General features: G+C 43.0%; 1 protein-coding gene across 1 annotated transcript in view; it reads left to right on the top strand.

The window, feature by feature from the left end:
• Nucleotides 1-17,398: 17,398 nt before the first annotated feature.
• The window catches only part of Bub1b (BUB1 mitotic checkpoint serine/threonine kinase B), an 84,090-nt gene continuing 80,366 nt past the window's right edge, over nucleotides 17,399-21,122 (top strand). The window contains exons 1-2 of the mRNA XM_023712655.1: nucleotides 17,399-17,570; nucleotides 20,478-20,624. Coding sequence (XP_023568423.1) covers nucleotides 17,539-17,570; nucleotides 20,478-20,624 — 179 coding nt within the window. The 5' untranslated portion in view covers nucleotides 17,399-17,538. The remainder of the gene's footprint in view (nucleotides 17,571-20,477; nucleotides 20,625-21,122) is intronic.

Genomic DNA, 21,122 nt, shown 5'->3' with positions numbered 1-21,122 from the left:
GAGGCAGAAATTTGGGGTGTGGTTAAACACAGATAAACAGAATCTGATTAAAGCTGTAGTCCAGCCCGAGGTCCAACATTGGAGCATTCTGGGTTTTTTTGTTTGTTTGTTTTGTTTTGTTTTTAATGTATTTGATATAGGGTCTCACTGCACAGCTTGGACTCGTAGTGATCCTTCTGTCTCAGCCTCCTCAGTGCTGGGATTACAGGTGTGCAGCGCACTGGAGGGCAGAGCCTGCACCACATGTGGTGCCAGGGATCAAATCCCAGTCCCTGCATTTGCCTAAACAGGTGCTTAGTCTGCTGAGCTCTCTCAACAGTCTTTTTTTTTTTTAAAGAGAGATTTATTTATTTATTTATTTGGTACAGGGTGTTGCTACACAGCTCAGACTTGTACTGATCTTCCTGTCTTAGCCTCCCCAGCGCTGGGATTGCAAGCATGCGCCACCATGCGCTGTTTCAGTGGCCTGCCTGGTGCGCCTAGGGTACACAGCATTTGGTACCAAGGATTGAACCAGGGTCCTCGTGCTTACCAGGCAGGTGTTAGACCGTCAAGCTATCTCCCCATTCATTAGAGCACTCTGAATAATCAGCTTCTCAACCCAAGTATCAGATAGAGGATTAAACTTTCTAGGAAAAAAAAGTTTATTTTAATCTCTACTATTAATTTACATAATTTTTGTCATACTGAGGATTGAACCCATGACCTCTCTGAGATACACCCTCAGTCTCCCTTTATAAATTTTTTTTTTTTATTGTGAGACAGGGTCTTGCTAGGTCGTTAAGTGGTCCAGTCTGGGCTCACACTCCTGTTCTTCCTACCTCAGCCTCTCAGAGCACTGAAATTACAGACATACACTACCACACCCAGCTCAAAATTTATGGATAACTATAAAAACAAAAACATGTGGAGATTAAATAATACAACACTCATAATCAAGAAAAAAGAGATTAGGCAGGCACAGGGGTCACGGGTTCGATCCCCAGCCTGCTGTGTCAGCCCCACCCCTGAGGCATGTTAAAACTCTATTGAGATTGATCCCAACTTCACATATGGTTCCTTTGGGGCTGAAGTTTAAGTTTTTCAAACTTCTCCTTTATTTTTTCCTCATATTTTCACTATAAATATGACTAAAGCAAACAGTAGTACCCATACCACTCACTGCCTGAATGTTGTGTTGCTATTATTATTTTTTAATGTATTTGTTATAGGGTCTCACTATGCAGCTCAGACTCATAGTGATCCTCCTGTTTTCAGCCTCCCCAGCACTGGGATTACAGGTATGTGCCACTACGCCCAGATTTGGTGGCCTGCTCAGCACACCTGAGGGTGGGGCCAGTGCAGCATGTGATGCCAGGGATTAAACCTGGGTCCTTGCACTTGCCTAAGCAGGCACTTAGTCTGTGGAGCTATATCACCAGCCCTTGTGCTGTTTTGAAGTTTCCTTCACCAGGTCAACTGGTTCTCTACCTTTAATCCTAATCTCCCCCAGATGCTCAGAACATAGGTAAAACATAGGTAAATTTTTTGTCAGACCTTAGTCCAACTGCCAATAGAGCCCTTTTCCCCAAGTGAAACCTCCTGGGTCTAGCTTTTAGTGTCCACGTTCTTAGCATTCTGGGTCTTTTGAGCTCTGAACAGAATCACCCATCAAGCTCTATTTACAGCATTCTAAGGCTTTTTTTTTTTTTTTCTGAGACAGGATCTTACTATGTGGCCCAAGATGGTCTCAAACTTGGGGCGCTATTCATGCCTCAGCCTTGAGAGTAGCTGGGATGACAGGTGTGTACCACCATGCCTGGCAAAATCTGAGCCTCTGTGTGTGTGTGTGTGTGTGTGTGTGTGTGTGTGTGTGTACACGTGCTGGAGATCCAGTTTATGGCTTTGCACCTACTAAGCAAGCACTCTGTCACTGAGTCACATCCTTAGCCTTAGCATATTGGTTTTTGCCTTCCTGTTTTTACCCTATTGTTACAAGGTACAGCCCAGCAGAAGATTCTGCTAGAAACAGAGAGAAGGTAGGGAGTCTGGGGAACTGGAACACAGAGGAGGACAGTGGGAAATTGTGAGCCCATAAAAAGGCACTAAAGAAAATGCTATTAGTGTGTCCCTGTTTGTAGCAGACTCCCTGAGCATGAGCAAATCAGGCTGTGTGTTGCAGAGGGACAACGAGGCAGGGATGGAACAGGTGCTGACGGCTTGCTCCAAGCGGAGCGGCCAAAGGACCTGCTGGGTGGCACCAAAGTCAATTGTGTTTCCTTTTGGCATGTCTAGTCTTTGAGTAGATAGGAAACTTCTGGGAGAAACCTCTTCCAGTAATTGGAGGGAGAAAAAAGGAGGGAACATTAGAGAGATCTGATTTTAAAGCAGCATCTAAGGCTTTCGAATTTCCTATGGTTCAAAGTGCTCATTGTGTCAAGGCATTATCATTTTCTGAGCTCCAACAGAGGAACTGCCCTGTTCCTTTTCAGATTTTTAGTAATATACTAGGCTTCTACCCACTAGATGTCAATTGTGCCCTGAGTTCAACAAATTCTGCATGTAAACTATCCCCCCATTACAATATTTCTACCTAACAGAGAATATATGCAGTCAGGTGTGGTGGTGCACACCTGTACCCCTAGCGATCTGGAATGGTGAGGCAGGCGGACTGCAAATTCCAGCCTAGCCTCAGTGATTTCATGAGACACTGTTTCAAAATAAGATTTTTCCCCAATCAGTTTTATTGGTACATTTTAGATACACATAACGATCACATTCATCATATAGAATTTGTACTTGCACATGATATAACTTGTTGTGTTTTTTCCATTCCCCTACCCTCCTTTTAGCGCCTCCTCCCCTCCCCATTTATTAAAACATGTTTCCAGCTTTCATTCTTTTCTTATTTTTTTTACTTTTTCCTTCTTTCCTTCCTCTATCTCCTTTCTCCTCCCCATTTAAACATTTGCTCCCTACTTCACAATACCTTATCCATTTTGATACTCACTTCCACCATCAGTTTCTCACAGCAGAGAAACATTATTTATACATGTGTCCAATTTATTTCACTCAAGAATATGGTCTCAAGGTGCGTGCGTCTATTTATCTAGACATGTCTTGAGTTATCCTTCTTTATGGCAGAGTAGTACTTCATTGTATTAAAAGCCCCCTCCCCTGCTTTTTTAAATCCATTCACCAGTTGTTGGGCATTGAGCTGTTTCCAAGCTTTTGCAATTACAAACTGTGCTGCTCTAAACATGGGTGTGCCTGTATCATTGTGTTATGGTGCTTTCAGGAAGATACGGAAAAAGGTATCCTTTTCAGAAGGTCAAATGGAACCTCTAGTCTTAGGGGTTTTTTCTAGTCCTAATTTTTTGAGGAACATGTACACTAATTTTTCTACAATGGTTGTGTCAGTCTACATTCGCACCAACACTGGAGAAGGGTTCTTTTTCCTCCATACCCTACTAGCATTTGTTATTCGTTTGATTTTTTGGTAATACCCATTCTTTCTGGGGTCAGATGGAATCTCAGCATTGTTTTAATTTGCATCTCTCGAATGACTAGTGATGTTGAACATTTTTTCATATATTCATTTGCTGTTTTTATTTCATCTGAGAAGTGTGTATTCATCTCAGATGTTCATTTTTGGATTGGGCCTTTAAATTTTGGGGGGTCTGATTTTTTTCTTTTCTTTTCTTTTTTTTTTTTTTTAGTTCTTTACATATTCTAGATAGTAATCCTTTGCCTGAGAAACAGCTGGAAGAATTTTTACTCACACTGAGGGTTGTCTCTTCACTCAGTTTATGTTTTTCTTGTATGAAAAAGCTTCTTTTGGGGCCAGGAAGCTAGCTCCGTAAAATAAGTGCTTCCCTGGCAAGCGCAGTTTTAATCCCCGGTTCTGCCAAAAGAAAAAGAGAAAGAAAAAGCTTCTTTTATAAGATAAGACATTAGTTGTTGTTCAGTTACTGTGCCACTGGGGTTTGTTTATAAAATATTTACCTATACACCAATTTGTTCAAGAGTTTCATCTATGCTATCTTCCAGTAGATTTAATGTTTCTGTTTTAATATTTACATTTTTGATCCATTTTGATTTTAGTTTAGTACATGTGAAAAATCTAATTTTAGGGGCTGGGGAGATGGCTCAGTGGAATAAGCACTTGCCTGGCAAGCGCAGGGGCCTGAGTTCAATCCCCGGTTCCAACAAAAATAAAAATAAAAAATAAAATAAAATAAAGAGGCTATCTTTCTTCCAGTGAAGGTGTTTGATACCTTCGCCAAGGATACAGTGGCTGAGTATGTCTAGAGTTGTTTCTGCATCTTCTAACCTGCTCCATTGATTCTTGGGCCCTTGTTTTTGTTTCTTCCTTTTTTTTCTAGTACCATGCTGTTTTTTGTTTTAATCACACTAGCTTTATAGTATAATTTTAAGTAGGGATAGAGACGCCACCTGGCTTGCCTTTGTTGTTTAGAATTACCTTTCTGGTTCCAAATTAATTTTAGGATTGTTTTCTCCAATTCTGTGAGATATGCTGTTGGAATTTTGATCAGAATTACATTAAGTGGTAAGTTTGTGCTAATATTGTTTGGCCAATTAAATGCTGATATCTTACACTCTGAGTAACTGATTTGAAGATAACAATATGCAATGTGTTGACCACTGCTACCCTTCTATCATATTGTTTTGGAATTTTTTGTTTGATCATATTGTTTTAGAATATTTTGTTTGCTTATACTGTTTTGGAATTTTTTGTTTGTTTTTATGTTTTTTTGTTTTTCTTTTTCCTTAAAATAAAAAAAAACAATTGCACTAAATCTAAATAACAATTTTGGAAATATGGCACTTTTCACCATATTGGTTCTTCCTACCCAAGAGTAAGTGATATCTTTCTACTTTCTGGTATCTTCTTCAGAGTACTGTAGTAGTACTCCTTTTTTTTTTTTTTTTCAGAGTACTGTAGTTTCCAATGCAGAGGTCTTTTACTTCAAAATATTTTTTTTTAAAAAAGGGCTAGGGCTATAACTCAGTGTGAAGGCCCTGGGTTCAATCCTGGATACTTAAAAGAGGTGAAGAGGAGATGAATACATGCATATTTTTATGTGTAGAACTTTGTTCAGTTAGCAGTCTGAATAATACCTGTAAGGTAGTTGGCGATGCAAGATCTCTTCTTCCCCTTCAGACTTACTCAATCAAGATCGGCATTTTGAAAAGCTCCTCCAAGTCTACATTTTGAGAAGTATGTTTGTAGAGTTCATACAAATTACATTTCAGTGAATAAAATGGGCCAAGGTTCAGTTTCTCAATGAGGCTTAGTGGAATTTTGGCAGAACCGGGGATTGAACTCAGGCCCTTGCGCTTGCCAGGGAAGCACTTATTCCACTGAGCCATCTCCCCGGCCCCCCTTAGTGGAATTTTGGACAGAAAAACTTACTGTTGTGTGGGTCTGCCTCCTTCTTTACAGGACATCATGTCCCATCCCTACGAGCTCCTTGATGCCCTAAAGAGAAATAGCCTCTGACACCCTCTGGGGAGCAGAACCATTTTGGGGTGCCTTGGGTATAGATCCCTGAAGAGATGTGGTCTCTGCAATGAGATGACCTTGGGTGAACGTGATCTGCCTGAGACTGGAGCTTCCTGGCCACAGATGGGTCAGAAGGTGAAAAAGAATGCAGAAGTTCTTGTCACATCACTGCACACAGCCAGGTGACAGGTGTCGAGCCCTGACAGAGGAGGAGCAGCACTGGGAACCCAGCAAAACCTAGCCAATGTCCACGCTGGGCAGCAAGCCCTCCGAGAGAAGCTGGAATCATGAGGTGAGCCCAACCAGTCAGACCAGCTGGGCCCTTTCTCCCAGGTCACAGAAGACTCCATTGCCCAGTCAGTATAAAGCAAATAAATCAAAACAGTGTGGCATTGGAGAGCTGTGTCTGGGGTAAGGAAGAGAATCCATCCAAGCGGGACAGTGCCCATTCTACGTCCCGGCACCTTCTCTCCTGGGGCAGGGGGCAGGGGTCTGCAGACCCTTCCCAAAGCTGGGGCAACTAGAGAGCTCAGTGAGAGGAGCCAGGCTCCCAGCCCACAGCTGAAGCAGCTGGATTCCCACCGGCCGGGGAGCAGAAGGGGATGGGTTTGACTGCCTTGCACTCCCAGGTGTGCTGAACCAGGAGTGGTTCCTGCCTGGTCCGCCTACCTCCCCTAGACTCCTGACATCGGGACTACTTACCAGCAAGTCCCCTGGGACTCGGGGCACTCTCATTTCCTCACCTTTTAGTCTCACCTCCTGCTTGTTTTTCTTTTTTTTTTTTTTTTTTTTTTTTTTTTTTGCGAAACCGGGGATTGAACTCAGGCCCTTGTGCTTGCCAGGGAAGCGCTTATTCCACTGAGCCATCTCCCCGGCCCCTCCTGCTTGTTTTTCAAGACCCTCTCAGCCCCGCTTTCTGACCTCTCTTTCTCTGGCCCCCACGCAAGGTGGGGGAGGGGCAGCATCCTCTTTCTAGTTCTCCTAACCAGGAGCACCCTGGAGGGTTCCAGCTAATAACTGTTATGCTATAGATTTTCCTTGCAAAGGATTTGTGTTTTGTTTGTACATATGTCCCTGGTGCCAGGAACAGCATCTGCCACACACTATTTAGGAAAGTGTTTTTTGAATGAATGAAGATCATTTTTGAGTAGTTGGCCTAACAAAAAGGTCAGATGCTAGCTTTTTTTTTTTTTTTTTAATGTATTTAGTACAGGGTCTACAGGGTCTCCCTGCACAGACTCATTGTGATCCTCCTGTTTTTCAGCCTCCCAACTGCTGGGATTACAGGTAAGCGCCACCATGCCCAGTCTATGGTTTTGTTTGTTTGTTTTTGTTTTTGTTTTTATGACTAGCTTTTTTTTGTGTGTGTGTGCTCATTTCATTAGTCAGTCAGTTAACTAGTATTTATTGAGTCCCTACCTTTGGGCAGGTGCTGGGAATTTGATGAAGAGCAGAACTGACACAAATTGTCCCATGCTTTATGGAACCCACAGCCTTGGACTGGTAGAAAGGTCAGCTAATCCAACATCTTTGTTTACAAAGAGAAAGATATAGAAAGATATAGCACGAGTGAGTGGGAGGGATGTCTGTATAGTGACTTGTTATCAATTTCTGACCCTGAAGTAGGTTCTTTTTACCTCTCCAAGGCCATTAACAAAGCCAAATACTGATTGATAGTAAAGGACACTTTTATTCTAGGCCAAGACTAGAGGTGGGAGATAAAATTCACCAACTTCCCAACTTATTAGGGGTTGAGGAGTTACGGATTAAAGGTAAAGGTAAACAAAATGAGAGGAAGCTACAGTTATGTCTTTTCTGGGGATAGGTGGAGATATTCCAGAAATTTGGATACCATTTCTTTTTTTTCCTTTGGTAGTGGTGATAGAACGCAGGGTCTTCACACTGAGCTATATCCCCAGCTTATTTATTTATTTATTTATTTATTTATTTATTTATTTTGTGTGTGGCCAGCTCAACCTGCCCCGAGGGTGGGACTGGTGTGGCATGTGGTGCCAGGAATCCACCCATGGTCCCTGCATTTGCCTAAGCTTGCCTAAGCAGGCACTTTAGACTGCTGAGCTATCTCACTGCCCTTTTACTGTTTTTAAATAGGCTTTTAAAAAAAATATTTATTTAGTACTACAAAGTCTCACTAAGCAGCTCAGACTCATAGTAATCTTCCTGTTTCAGCCTCCCCAGTGCTGGGATGATAGTTGTGTGCCACCACACCTTGGTTCAGGGGTGGCACAACATGTGGTACTGGGGATTGAACCAGAGTCCTTGCATTTGCCAAGCAGGTGCCTAGACCACCCAGATATCTCCCCAGCCCAAGTAGGGAATTTTTTATTTTTATTTTATTTATGTATTATATTTTAGGGAAGGGTCTACAGGGTTGTTCAGGGTCTCATTACTAGATGAACTCATAGTGATCCACCTGTTTACAGCCTCCCAAGAGCTGGGATTACAGGCACATACCACCATTGCCCGGTCTTAATCACCATCTCAGCCTACCCTGGGGGAAGAGCCGGCACAGCAGGCCTGGGAATCAAACCCCTGGGCCCTGAGCCTGCTTGTAGGCACTTTTAATTGGCTGAGCTATTTGACCGGCCCTGGGAATTAATTTTTTTTTTTTTTTTCAGAACCAGGGATTGAACTCAGACCTTTGCACTTGCAAGGAAAGTGCTTATTCTACTGAGCTATCTCCCTGCCCCCCCTGGGAATTTATTTATTTATTTATTTATTTATTTATTTATTTATTTATTTATTTTTGGCTGGCTCAGGCTGCCTAAAGGGCGGGTCTAGTAAGGCAGGTGGAGGTAGTGCTCCAACCACCATGGTATCCTGCACCTGACTCCATTTGCCTGAGCAGGCACTTAAACAACTGAGCTAACTGGCAGGCCCCCCCTGGGAATTTTTTAATGTGAGGATTTTTCAGCACTCTTTGTGATAGGGTTTTGCTAAGTCACTAAGTTGCCCAAGCTGGGCTTGAACTTGCAGTCCTCCTACCTTTGCATCCCAGAATGCTGGAATTACAGGCAGCATGCACCACCATGCTCCGCTCTTTTTGTGGTTCTTTCTGATCATTATCATGGTGATCATCAGTGGTTATGGTGCTGGAGGATGTGCCCTTTAGCATGTAAATATAGTAAAGACAGATACTGTCTCCTGGTCACTGTAGCAGCCATTGTAGATCAACCAATTTTGGCTAGTCCTCTGGAAGAGAAGTCTCGGACCTACTGGCATCCTGTCCTTAGAGATAAACAAGAGAAGAGTGGAAGTTGGAAATTCAGCCAGGTCAAGCAGGCAGTATGAGATTATCATAGGTCATCTGATGTGGGCACGCATCTCATCCCAGCAGAAGCCCAGCAAGTCTACAGCTCCCCTTCTAGAAACATGATGGGCCAGAGCTGGCTAAAAGCCTCCTCTTAGAATGTCTTCTGCCTTCTATAACTTCTTCCAAGGGGGCTGGCCAGAAATTCATAAACAAGCTTAGATTGATCCAGAGAGCTCTGCCATCCTCCTTTTATCTTCGGCTATTAGAAGGTGACTTTTTAACTCTGCCTTGCCTCTGAATTCTTTCCTCCCACCTCTGGCTTGGGAGCCTGTGGCAGAAGAAAAGTACTGAAAATCTCTCGAGCACATTGGTCAAGCAATGGCCATGACTCATCCACATGGCTGACACTGACAAAGGATCTACAATCTGAGGTACAGGATCTCAGGATAAATCCTGAGGGGATTTCACTGACCTTATCAGACCCAAAAGCTACAACTCTTGTTGCATAGTCCTGCTTTACGTTGGTCTTAACCATCCAGCAGAAAAGTATAAAAACGAAGTATGTGAAGTAAAGCCATGGTGTTATGTTGAGCTGTAGGGGACTCAGGTCAATAATTTCTGACATTGCCAGTGAAGCAGAAGACCCAATACTATTATGGGCTACTGGACTCTTTTAGAATATTTTGCTGAGTTAACACACCTATAATATTCAAATGACAGAACTAAACAAAAAAAGGGGATACAGATGAATGTCCATTTTGTATCTGTGTATTCAAAATGGTTAGGACAGATATATAGTTACACTCTCTTAATGAATAGAGGGATTTGTTGTAATAGTGTTTGTAAATAGTATATCATGTCTGCATCTTGTACAACAAATAACCACTAGGAAGACAGTAAATAATGTGTCAATTATTGAAACTGTCCTACAAATTTGATTTGAAACTGTCTCATTGCTATTTGTCAATAAAATTATGGGGGAAAAAAAAAAGAAAATCCCTCGAGGCAACATGTCCAGAAACTGCCACAGTGGAAAAAGGAAGCTTGTGTAGAGTTATGTTCTAGCTCATGAGACAGGGGTTGTCTTGTGTGGCAGTTTCAAACCCAGGGCTGCATCTGGGATTCTGAAACATGAAGTGTTCCTCCTCAATTGCTCTCAAAGCATCCTCAATTCAACTTTTTCAATAGCCCTCAGCCTCCCAAAATTGTTTCAATCAAGGAAGAATGTAGGCCAATTCTAGTTGAGACAGCTCCAGACAAAGCTAAAAAGGAAGAAAAGGACTTCCTTAGTGTCACAGGCCTATTCCCAACATTTGGGCAGTTGAGGATCATGGCCAGTCTGAGGCCACCCTGGGGTACATAGTAAATACATAGGGAGACCCTGACTCATAAAATTAAAAAGTGGGACTGAACAGCTTGTTCACTCACTTAATTCTTCTCTGAATCACCTGCTATCTAGCATAGCTGAGTTGTTTCCAAGTATCTGGCCCCCTCCTGGCCTAGATCCGCAGGAACGCCTCCCATGGCTCCACCCTCAGCATGTCCAAGGCAAACACTGCAGCCTGTTTGAGAGAGGCAGTGAGGAAACCTGCCCAGCAGAAATGCAATGGAAGCCTGATCATGTCGTTCCCCCCCCCCACCCCCAGGCATTCCATCCTGCTGTCTCGGCTGGGCTAGGAACCACTGCCACTACTGTTCAGCTACTGTAGATTGGTCAGCTCCTCAAGCACAGATTGGCAGGCAGTAACTGTTTTTCGGAGGCCTCACAGCCCAAGGAGTCATGCAAACATCAGTAATGAAAATTCCATTGGACTTCCAACACCATGTCATGGGATCTAGAAGAAATGAGGCCCCTCTGTGTGGATGAACTTTAGAAGATGCTGCCTCTCAGTGCACAAACCAGAGAAGTGTCCCCATTTGTCTCTAATTGGGCACTCTTAAGCATGTGTTATTTGTACAACTACGTATGTGACCCTTGTTACAGTTTGTGTCTAGTTGTCCCCCCAAAGCCTCATGCAGTCATGGGACTGACTTCTAGAGTTTGTGATTAACTCATGATCCACTGGGATTATGGGTGTGAGTGCTGCTGAGAATTATGGGTATGAGTGCTACACCCAGCCTGGAGCAGACAGAGTGAGTGCAACATAAGGGAGATGGACTTGCTCTCTGTTGCCATTTTTTGTTTTTGTTTTTGTTTTTTGTGGGTTTTTTTTTTAATGGAACCGGGGATTGAACTCAGGCCCTTGAGCTTGCCAGGGAAGCTCTTATTTCACTGAGCTAACTCCCTGGCCCCTCTGTTGCCATTGTTGCTGCTACTCCTTCCTTTTGCTCTTGATGCTTTGCTGCCTTCCACTGCCATGAACTACTGCCCTCTGCCATGTGCCAGTCTGCCTTGGAGCCAGCTGAGTATGGACTGAAATCTCCAGTAATGGTGAGCTAAATAAACCTTTCCTTCCCTCATTTTGAATGTCGGGTATTTATCTCAGCAACTAGAGAAGAATAACTGAGACATCCCTGAATGAGACACACATCCCTGACATCTCCATCTTTTTCTTTGTCAATACTAGGGTTTGAACACAGTGCCTTCTAGTGAGCTTCAACACCAGCCCTTCTTTATTTTTTACTTTGAGACAGGATCCCACTAAGTTGCTCAGGCTATTGTGAGATGCAACTGGGCAGCAGCCAGAAGCCCCCAGGCCTGGGCCAGTGCATTCCCCCGGCCCATCTCTCTTCCTCTTGGCAATATAGTTAGTTTGGCTTATTATACCTCCTTTTTATTGGTTCTTCCACTTTACAACACCTAATCACTGTTAAATCCACCATGTGGTTATGTTCTCATCGGTCAATCTGTTGCTGGCATAAATACCCAGATGTCGTGTTCTTCATGTTCTTCCCCACATGTCCCCAGCTCTGTGTTTTGACCTTCCTCTTACCCCCAGAGAGTCCTCTGCATTCAGTGGCTGCACAGTAAGCAACCCTGGAAACCCAAAGCTTTCATCTTTAGTGTTTAGCCCGCTAAAGCTTTTGTACAACCTGCAAAGGCAAGGAACAATTGTGGGCATCAATCTTTGAACAATAGGGAACACACATATCTGCACAAAACCAACCAAAAGATCACACAACTTTCTTTTTTTTTTTTTTTTTTGATCACACAACTTTCTGACAATTAAATCCATCTAAGAACTGCTGATGTATTTAAGTATGGCTTAGTATAAAATCAAAGCAGGAGACTGGAGGACTTACTACCACAGTCCCAGACTGCTACTAGTCACTACTACTCCTGAAATTCTACCAATAAGACTTACTCTTTTATAAATTTTCTTCTCTGGAAGGCTCCTGTTAAAGCACAAAGAGCCCTGGAAGGGAAAATATATCAAGTAACACACCCCAAAATCTATCCTTTTTTGGGTGGTAGGACAGTTTCAATAATCAACACATTGCATACATTCTTCCTAGTGGTTAATTGCTGTACACGATGCAGACATGATATCCTATTTACAAACACCATTAGGGGGCCGGGGAGATGGCTCAGTGGAATAAGCACTTCCCTGGCAAGCACAAGGGCCTGAGTTCAGTCCCCGGTTCTGCAAAAAAAAAAAAAAAAAAAAAAAAAAAAAAAAAACACCATTAGAACAAATCCCTCTATTCATTAAGAGAATGTAACTATATATCTATCCTAACCACTTTAAATACACAGATACAAAATGGACATTCATCTGTATCCCCTTTTTTTGTTAAATTTCATCATTTAAATATTATAGGTGTGTAAACTCAGCAAAATAGTCTAAAAGAGTTCAGAGGTCCATAATAGTATCTTCCGTTTCACTGGCAATGTCAGAAATTGTTAACCTGAATCCCCTACAGCTCAATATAACACCATGGCTTTACTTCATATACTTCATTTTTATACTTTTCTGCTGGATGGTTAAGACCAAGGTAAAGTAGGACCTATGCAACAAGAGTTGTAGCTTTTGGGTCTGAGAAGGTCAGTGAAATCCCCTCAGGATTTATCCTGAGATCCTGTACCTCAGGTTGTAGAACCTTTGTCAGTGTCAGCCATGTGGATGAGTCACGGCCATTGCTTGGCCAATGTGCTCTCTGTGAAAGCCCGAGAGAATGTTTTCTCTCCATGTGACTCTCGTTAGGCACACTCTACATCATCGATAACTTTCCTCTTTGGCCCCATAATCTTGATCAGAAAATTTGGGACACTATTGAGTTACATGACATCACAGTACAAGTTCTCATATGTCCTGAGTCTTAATTGACCTTGGAAGGTTAGGGCCAAAATGTTGGCTTTCCTTGCAGCCCTCCTTTTTCTCTAATTTTGGTCTGCAAACGTACGTTGTTAACCATCCAGAAGACAAGCTTATTGTTATTACCATACAACCTAGGCTGTTAAGCTTAACCTCACTATCTATCTGAATATCAAACATTTTAGGCATAACATGGAACAGGTCCAAAACCTTTTCTTAAAAAAATGTGTCAAAAGGTTTCTTTTTCTGCCACTAAGGATTAAACTTAGGGCCTCACATGTGCCAGACAAGTGCTGTACCCATAGGGACATACCCATTTCCCTTTATTTTGAGACAGAATCTCACAAAATTGCCTGGGCTAGCCTCAGATTTGTGATTTTCTTACTTCAGTCTCCCAAGGAGTCAGGGTTATAGGTATGTGCCAATCTTAGCAGAGGTTTCTTTATGATCAAATAAGTTTACAGATGCCAACATATTTTGTCTTCCTGGGACAGGCTGAGTAATGATCCTCAAAGATACCCATATCCTAATCCATGGAACCTGTTAAAATGTTACTGTATGCAGCAAAAGGACCTGACAGACATAATGAAGGCAGAGGGACTGGAATGGAAAGGTTATCCTGGGTGACCTGGGTGGAGCTAATCTAATCACACAAGAGCTCAACAGGAGACAGATCTTCCTGACTGTGGGCCAGACAGAAAGATGGGACATTGAAAGCTGGGCCAACAGATGCTATATTCCTAACTTTGGAGATGGAGGAAGGGGACCATGAACCAGAAAATGCCAGTGAGCACCTCTAGAAAGTGGGAAAAAAGAAACAAATTCTCCAGAAAGAAAGCTCTTTAATGCTTTCATCATCCCAGTGAGATCTGTGACAAACTTCTGAACTATCACACTATATAAATTCGTTAAATTTTAAACGACTAAATTTCTAGGAATGATGATGCACACCTATAATACCAATATTCAGGAGACTGAGGCAGGAGAATTGTCATGAGTTCAAAGCTAGTGTGGACTACATAGTGAGCTCAAGGCCAGTCTGAACTATATAGCAAGACCCTGCTCAAAAAAAAAAAAAAAAAAAAAAAAAATCAACAAAACAAAAAACCCAAACAAAATCCTACTAAGTTTGTGCACATTACAGCAGCTATAGGTGTGGAGGACCACCTGAGTGACTCTCCTTGAAAGAGGAGCAGTAGTCTCCATTTTGGCTGTGCCTGAGCCTATTTCCATGTATTGATAGGTACAGAGCTAGCTAGCGTTTTTCCTTATCCCTTCAATTGGCTTTAAGCAATGCATGTTGGTCTAGCTGAGGAGCTGGTGTTAGGATGTGAAGATGGCACATGTGTTTCCTTGATAACCCACACCTGCTGCTCTTTAATATGAGCAGGGTCAAGACAGGACAAAGAGCCAATATTCCACACTATTGGCTGGGATTGAGCCTTGAGGTAGAGGCTATGACTTCCTGGAGCTTGAAAGATTACACAGCAAAGCTGAAGCACTGGACCCCAAAACATTAGATACTATCTCGATAACATAATGCAAATTACTTTTTCTGCATATCCTTCTCTCTGCATATCACAGAGGTAAATGCAGGCCTCCTACCTAGCCCAGCTCATAGTACTCATCTACTTCCTGCAATTCTCAATCATTCATCCTCAAGCCACTCCCTCCTCATGACTCAATGAAACCTGGGTTCAGCCCTCAGTTAAGGCCTTTGTTCCAGATAGCCATCACCATGGCTGGACTTAGGACCCCTTGGCTCCCCATAACTATAAATATGCCTTAGTGTCTTTATTCTTGCTGTGGGTTTCACTGGAAGTGGTAGATTGGAATTAACTTGATGGGATTCCAATAATTTATTCATGGGATTACAAATGCAAACTTTCTGGATACAAGGACCAAAAAGGGCTCCCTATTATAGGAAGCTAATACACTCTCCTCCTTGGAAATTCATGGTACACTTTTTTTTTTTTTTTTTGGTGGTACCAGGGATTAAACTCAGGACCTTGCACTTGCCAGGCAAGCACTTATTTTACTGAGTATCTCCCCAGCCCCAACTTTGGCATATAAAGAGCTCTAGGGTTCATTTAATCCAACATTTCAGAAATAATTGACCACCACACTCCTTTTTCTCTGTAACATATATTAATTATTATTCTCTTTTATTTGTGGTGTTTTGGATTGATCTCAGGACCTTCTCCATGCTGGACAAACTCTCTACCCCTGAGCTACATCCCAAGCCCCCTGTGATATCTACTGATATTTTAGAACATGCTGCGGAAAACACTGTACTATAACACTATTAGCAACATCTTAGTATGATTCAGTTCCTATATGATAGGTAACAGAAGGAGACTCAGGATGATTAATTTTTTGTGGGGAGAGGAGTTATAAAGAATAACTTTATTTGGCTCAGAGTCCTGGAGGCTGGGAAGTCCAAAGGCATGGTGCTGCATCTGGTGAGGGCTCATGCTGCACCATAACTTGGCAGAGGGCATCCCATGATGAGCCCTAGAAAATGGGCTAGCTTGGGTTTCCCTTTCCCTTCCTAAAAAGCCACTTCTTGTAATGCCATGACAGTGGGTCCCACCATAAAGATTTTATCTAATCTCATTAACCCCAAAGGCCTCATCTTCAAATGTCATCAGTAGGTGACTTTGGAATGAGATTTCCAACATAAATTCTAGGAAACAAACCCAAACCAGGGCAGGTGGGAGGAGACTGAGATTTTAATGAAGATCTTGTTTATAGCCCATAATTTTCTCTGTAGAAAAAGCAGGCTTGATACCAAACTTGAGGACAATTAAAGTTTGATGGGCCAACGTGGAGGTCCAAAAGGATGAAGTGGGGTGTCACTGGACAATGGTTAAGAGAGGGACATATGTACTATAGACACACGTAGGTGCTGTATTCCTGTCTTGTTCTCAATCATTTGTGGAGAGCCTTCCCTGTCCCTCCTGTTCACTGTCTTCTCTAGGGAAATTTCCCTGACTTCCTCCTCTTTCAAGGACCTGGGTTGGAAGCTCTTCCTGAATGCTTGCATGGCCTCCAGAGTTTATCTCTGGGTATGGCAGCAATGTACTGAAATTCCCCATTTATGTCTCCCACCAGCCTGCCTGAATTTTTTTTTCATATATATGTATATATATATATATATATATAATATTTATTTATTTATTTATTTGATACAGGCACTTGCTACGCAGTCCAGACTCATAGTGATCCTCCTGTATCGCCTCCCCAACTCTGGGATTACAGGTATATACCACAGTGCCCCTTTTCGGGGCCAGCATGGCATGTGGAACCAGGGATTGAACCTTGGACCTTGCGCTTGCCAGGCAGGTGCTTAGACCACTGAATTACCTCCCCCACCCACTCTAAAGTTTTTAGAACACAAGAGCCATGTCTAGTTCATTGTCTACTTTTTCTGTTTCACCCCCCAGTTAGAAACTAGGCTCTTAAACTGGGTATTTGCCTCTTTCCCTCCCCCAGGTGTATGGACTTACTCCTGACTTGCCGCTTCATCGTGGTTGCACCTGAAGCCTGTAATGCTCTCTGCCTCTGTGTTGGCTGTCCAGTCATAGTCCAGCTTAACCACAACACAGATTCCAAGTAAGACCACACAGCACCTTCTGTGTCTCTTAGTCTCTCCCTCCCCTGCTTAATGAAATAAGCAAGGACTTTAAGCCTCATTGTGCTATATGTTGTAAACTACGTATCCCAATTTATGAGACATTTGACTAGGCTACAAAGACAGGTGTTCAAAAAATTTAATTAAAAAAAAAAAATCAAATGGTACACTTCCAAGATAGTGGTCAAAATTGAGAAGGCGTAGAATGAACAAGACCCTGAGAAACAAAATGTAGTACTAAACCAGTACTAGTATATGACAAAAACAAAAACAAAAAAACCCACCCACTAAATTAGAATCCAGTTTTTGTTTTGAGGGTTGCGCAGGAAACAACTGGATCATAGTGGCCTAAGAACTGAAGGCCTGGGACTTGGTGGAAAGAAGGGAGTGACCATAGCCCGGCCAAAATACCAGAACAGACATGTCCCTACACTCAAGGCACCAAAGTAATTCTGGCGCTGAAAGTCTCCTTTGGATCAGACTCTTCTTACAGCCGAGTCGCTGAGAACACTGGGAGACCTTGGATCGCCTAAACATGCTGCACTAGGTGGCCACTGACTGCCCACGCCCGAACTACTACTCCCATTATGCCTCGCGACCAGGCCCTGGTCTTAAACCCAGGATAAACTACGTATCCCAGCATGCCTCGAGGGAGAGGTGCATGTAGGGAGAGGGCGTAGCCACGTCGATCGCGCGGGAACGTTAAATTTGAAACTTGGCGGCTCGGAATGGGCGCGTGAGCTGGCCGGTTTGTGAGAGCTGGCTGCGTGATCTCGTCCAGAAGCACCCTTTTGTCATTTCGGTGGCTTTGAGGGCAGGTTGCAGAGGAAGCCTAGACGGTCGGCAGCTCTGAGGAAAGAAATGCAGGATGGCTGAGGCGAAGAAAAGAGCCGATCTCAGGTGGGTGAGGGAGAAGAGCCTCTGGGAGCCCCGCGAGGTCCGAGGAGCCTGGAGGGGTGCAAGGGCCCACCGGGGTAGAGAGAGCTGGCGCCGTTCGCTCGCGGTTTGAGTTTGGACACATCTTTTATTTGGAAAAGGCTGTTATTAGTCCTACTTTATGGGGTGCTGGGAAAATTCAGAATTTTTGTTTGTTTTTGTCTTTTTGAGATAGGGTTTCACTACGCAGTTCAGGCTGGCCTTGAACTCACTTTCTAGCCCAGGTTGGTCTCGAACTGACAACCATTTTCGTGCTTCAGCCTCCCGAGTGCTGGGATTCCAGGCGTGCACCACCACGTCCGGCCTCAAAGTATTTTTAAAGTAACTGCTTCCAAACACATGCTCAATTTGTGGTATGTGTTACTTCCCCAGTAACGGTAGAGGTGTAAAAAAGCCCTTTTCTGCACGTTGGTACTTTTCCTTATTTTAAAAAAAAAAATCGCCTATTAAACATTGAGTGCAGCTAATAAACAAAGGCCACGGAAGTTTCAGTCCTCATGAAGGGTGTTGGAGTGGGGTAAGGGTGAGGGAGGCAGACTAGAAATGCAAAAATTAGGTGGTGGTCGTTCCAAAAGAATTCCAAGAAGGGAAGATAGGAAATCTTGGGTGGGGGCTGGAGCAGCTTTAGATAGATTGAAAGGGAGGCCTCATTGAGAGGGTATCAGCTGGGTCAGGACTTGCAGGCTACTCAAGCGCCGGCGGTGCTTGATTCTGGGGGAGGTAAGTGGGAAGAAAGAACAGGAAGGAGGCGAGGAACCTGCCCCAGGCATGTCCAAGGGCTGTGTAATGGAGCACAGTGAACCTGGAGAATAGAAAGACATTAATTTAAAAAGGTAAATATGCAGACATTGGAAGGACTTGGCTTTAAATGTGGTCACGTTAGCTGTTGTGTTGAATAAAAATAAACTAAAGGCAAACATGGAATGAAATGGAGATCAGATATGACCTTATTGAAATCAATCCAGAAAAGAGTGATTTGAGTGAGGATGGAAAAAAAAAAGATTTCTGGCAATATTTTGAAGGTACAGCCAACAAGACTGACTGACTGGTAGTGACAGGGATGAGAGCATTAAAATTGGTGGTGAGATTTTTGGCTTGAGCAGCTGGAAGAATGGAATTGCTATTGTTTGAGATGAGTGAAAACTGGAGGAGCAGGGAGCAGTCCCACTTTAGTTTGGGACACTTTTGAGACTAGACTGGGCAATTTAGGGAGACTGTCTCAAAGCAAGAGAAATACTTCAGATGAATTCAACATTTACTCAGTGCTTACTAGTACGGTATCATGGACTTGGCCCTGGTAAAGAACTGACATGATGGCCTTCACATTTATAGTGTCCACACAATAGAGTTTAAAGTATGTGAGTAGGGCTGGGGAGATGGCTCAGTGGAATAAGCACTTCCCTGGAAAATGCAAGGGCCTGAGTTCAATCCCCGGTTCCGCAAAAAAAACAAATAAATAAAATAAAGTATGTGAGTGGTTATAACCCAAACTGTTAAGTCACTGACTTCATTACTTTGTTTTTTTGTGTGTGTGACAAGGTCTTATTATGTAGCCCAGGCTGGCTAGTTACAGTTTCTGTAGCCCAGAATCCTGCCTCAGTCTCCAGAGTGCCAGGGTTACAGATCAGCATTAGCAGGGCCCTACTACTTTATTTTTTATTTTTTTTTGTACTGGGGATCAAACTCAGGACCTTGCACTTGCCAGGCAGGCACTTATGCTGCTGAGCTATGTCCTCAGCCTGCTTAATTATTTTCTTGAAGAGACTTTTTCACCTATTATCTGGATTAGTGTTCACTAATTTTAATTCTAACTTGAAAGTTAGTGTCATTTTTTTTTTTTTTTTTTTTTTTAAACATCCAAAGACAACATCTTAGAAGCAGGCTTTTGTCTGACCACTCTAGAGCTTTCAAGTACAGAGTACATCCCCCTAAACTGTAATTGCCTTCCAAAAGTTTTGGGAGTTCCTCTAGTAGGGGCTGTGGAGGGCTAATTTTGCATAGTTAACTTTTTGTCTGGGCTACCTGGATATACAAACTTGTGTTGTTTTGTGTTGCCTTGTGCACACGAGCAAGTGCTCTACCACTGAAATATTTCCTGCCCTTCATAGTTTACTTTGATTCTTTTTTGTTTGTTTTTAAAATCTTTCATTTATGTATTTGGCACAGGGTCTCACTATGCAGCTCAGACTCATAGGGATCCTCCTGTCTCAGCCTCCCCAGCACTAAGATTACAGGCATATCCCACTGCCCCTGGACTTGGTGGCTGGCTCAGTGTGAGGCTGGCACAGCATGTGGTACTGGGCATGAAACCTGGGCCCTTGCACTTGCCAGACAGGCACTTAGACTGCTGAGCTATCTCCCTGGCCCAGGATTTTATTCTGAGATACTGTAGAGTCTTGTTAAGGTGCCCAGGCCATGAACTTGCCCATCCTTCTGCCTCTGTCTCCTGAGTGATTGTGATTACAGGTGTGAGCTATCGCACCCAGCCAAGCTTCAGCTTGAAGTCATCAGTTAAAATATAGGCTGTTAATCTGACCAACAGTTTGCTAATTTCAAATTAAACTAGATGATGCATTCAATAGTAGGCGTGGAACTTCTGTCCTTTACCTATTTACTTATTCATTTATTTTTATTTATTTGGCAGAACTGGGGATTGAACTCATGCCCTTGTGCTTGCCGGGAAAGCGCTTATTCCACTGAGCCATCTCCCTGGCCCCTCTTTTCTTATCTTAAATTTCATTTTTATGATACCACAAAAACCTTGCCAAGTTTTCTCTTCCATTAGGTAACCCTACAACTATACACTTGGAAACCAGGTGGGAGCTATGAGAAATCCGTGCTGGTATCACTTTTGTTTTTGTTTCTTCACAGTGAAGCCATGTCCCTGGAGGGAGATGAATGGGAGCTGAGTAAAGAAAATGTACAACCTTTAAGGCAGGGACGGATCATGTCCACACTTCAGGGAGCTCTGGCACAACAGGAATCTGCCTGTAACAGTGCTCTTCAACAGCAGAAACGGTATGTAAAACGCTTTGGGCTCAGCCTGGCTTCATTCATCTCCTCTGAAGTAGTCAGCGTGGGTGCACATTCATGCAGGATGACATAAAATGTATTCTCTAGCTGGGCATAGTGGCCACGCCTGTACTCCTAGCACTTAGGAGGTTGAGGCAGGAGGATTGTTTAAGTTCCAGAGCAGCCTGGGCTACAAAATGAACTTAATGCCAGCCTGAATTGCATAGCGAGACCCTATCTTAAAAGGACAGAAGAGCTTTTTAAATGCCAGTAATGAGGGTTAAGGATTTCTTCTGATTGTGGAACAATGAAAATTTTACCAATAAAAATGGGATTTGTACTGGGGCCAGTGATAAAACATAGTAAAATGAGTATCATAATGTTTCCCAAAAGTACTACATTGATCTGGGCTCTTAAGCAGATTCAGTCTTTGATAGTAATTCAATTAGAGATTATCTCCTTGGGTTCTGACCACTGAGGGAGAGTGATTTTTTTTTTTTTTTT

Source organism: Octodon degus, unplaced genomic scaffold (genome assembly GCF_000260255.1).
Source record: "Octodon degus isolate 3935 unplaced genomic scaffold, OctDeg1.0 scaffold00002, whole genome shotgun sequence".
NCBI classification, from domain to species: domain Eukaryota; kingdom Metazoa; phylum Chordata; class Mammalia; order Rodentia; family Octodontidae; genus Octodon; species Octodon degus.
The sequence above is the reverse complement of the archived record's forward strand: the minus strand, read 5'-3'. Positions and strand labels throughout refer to the sequence as shown.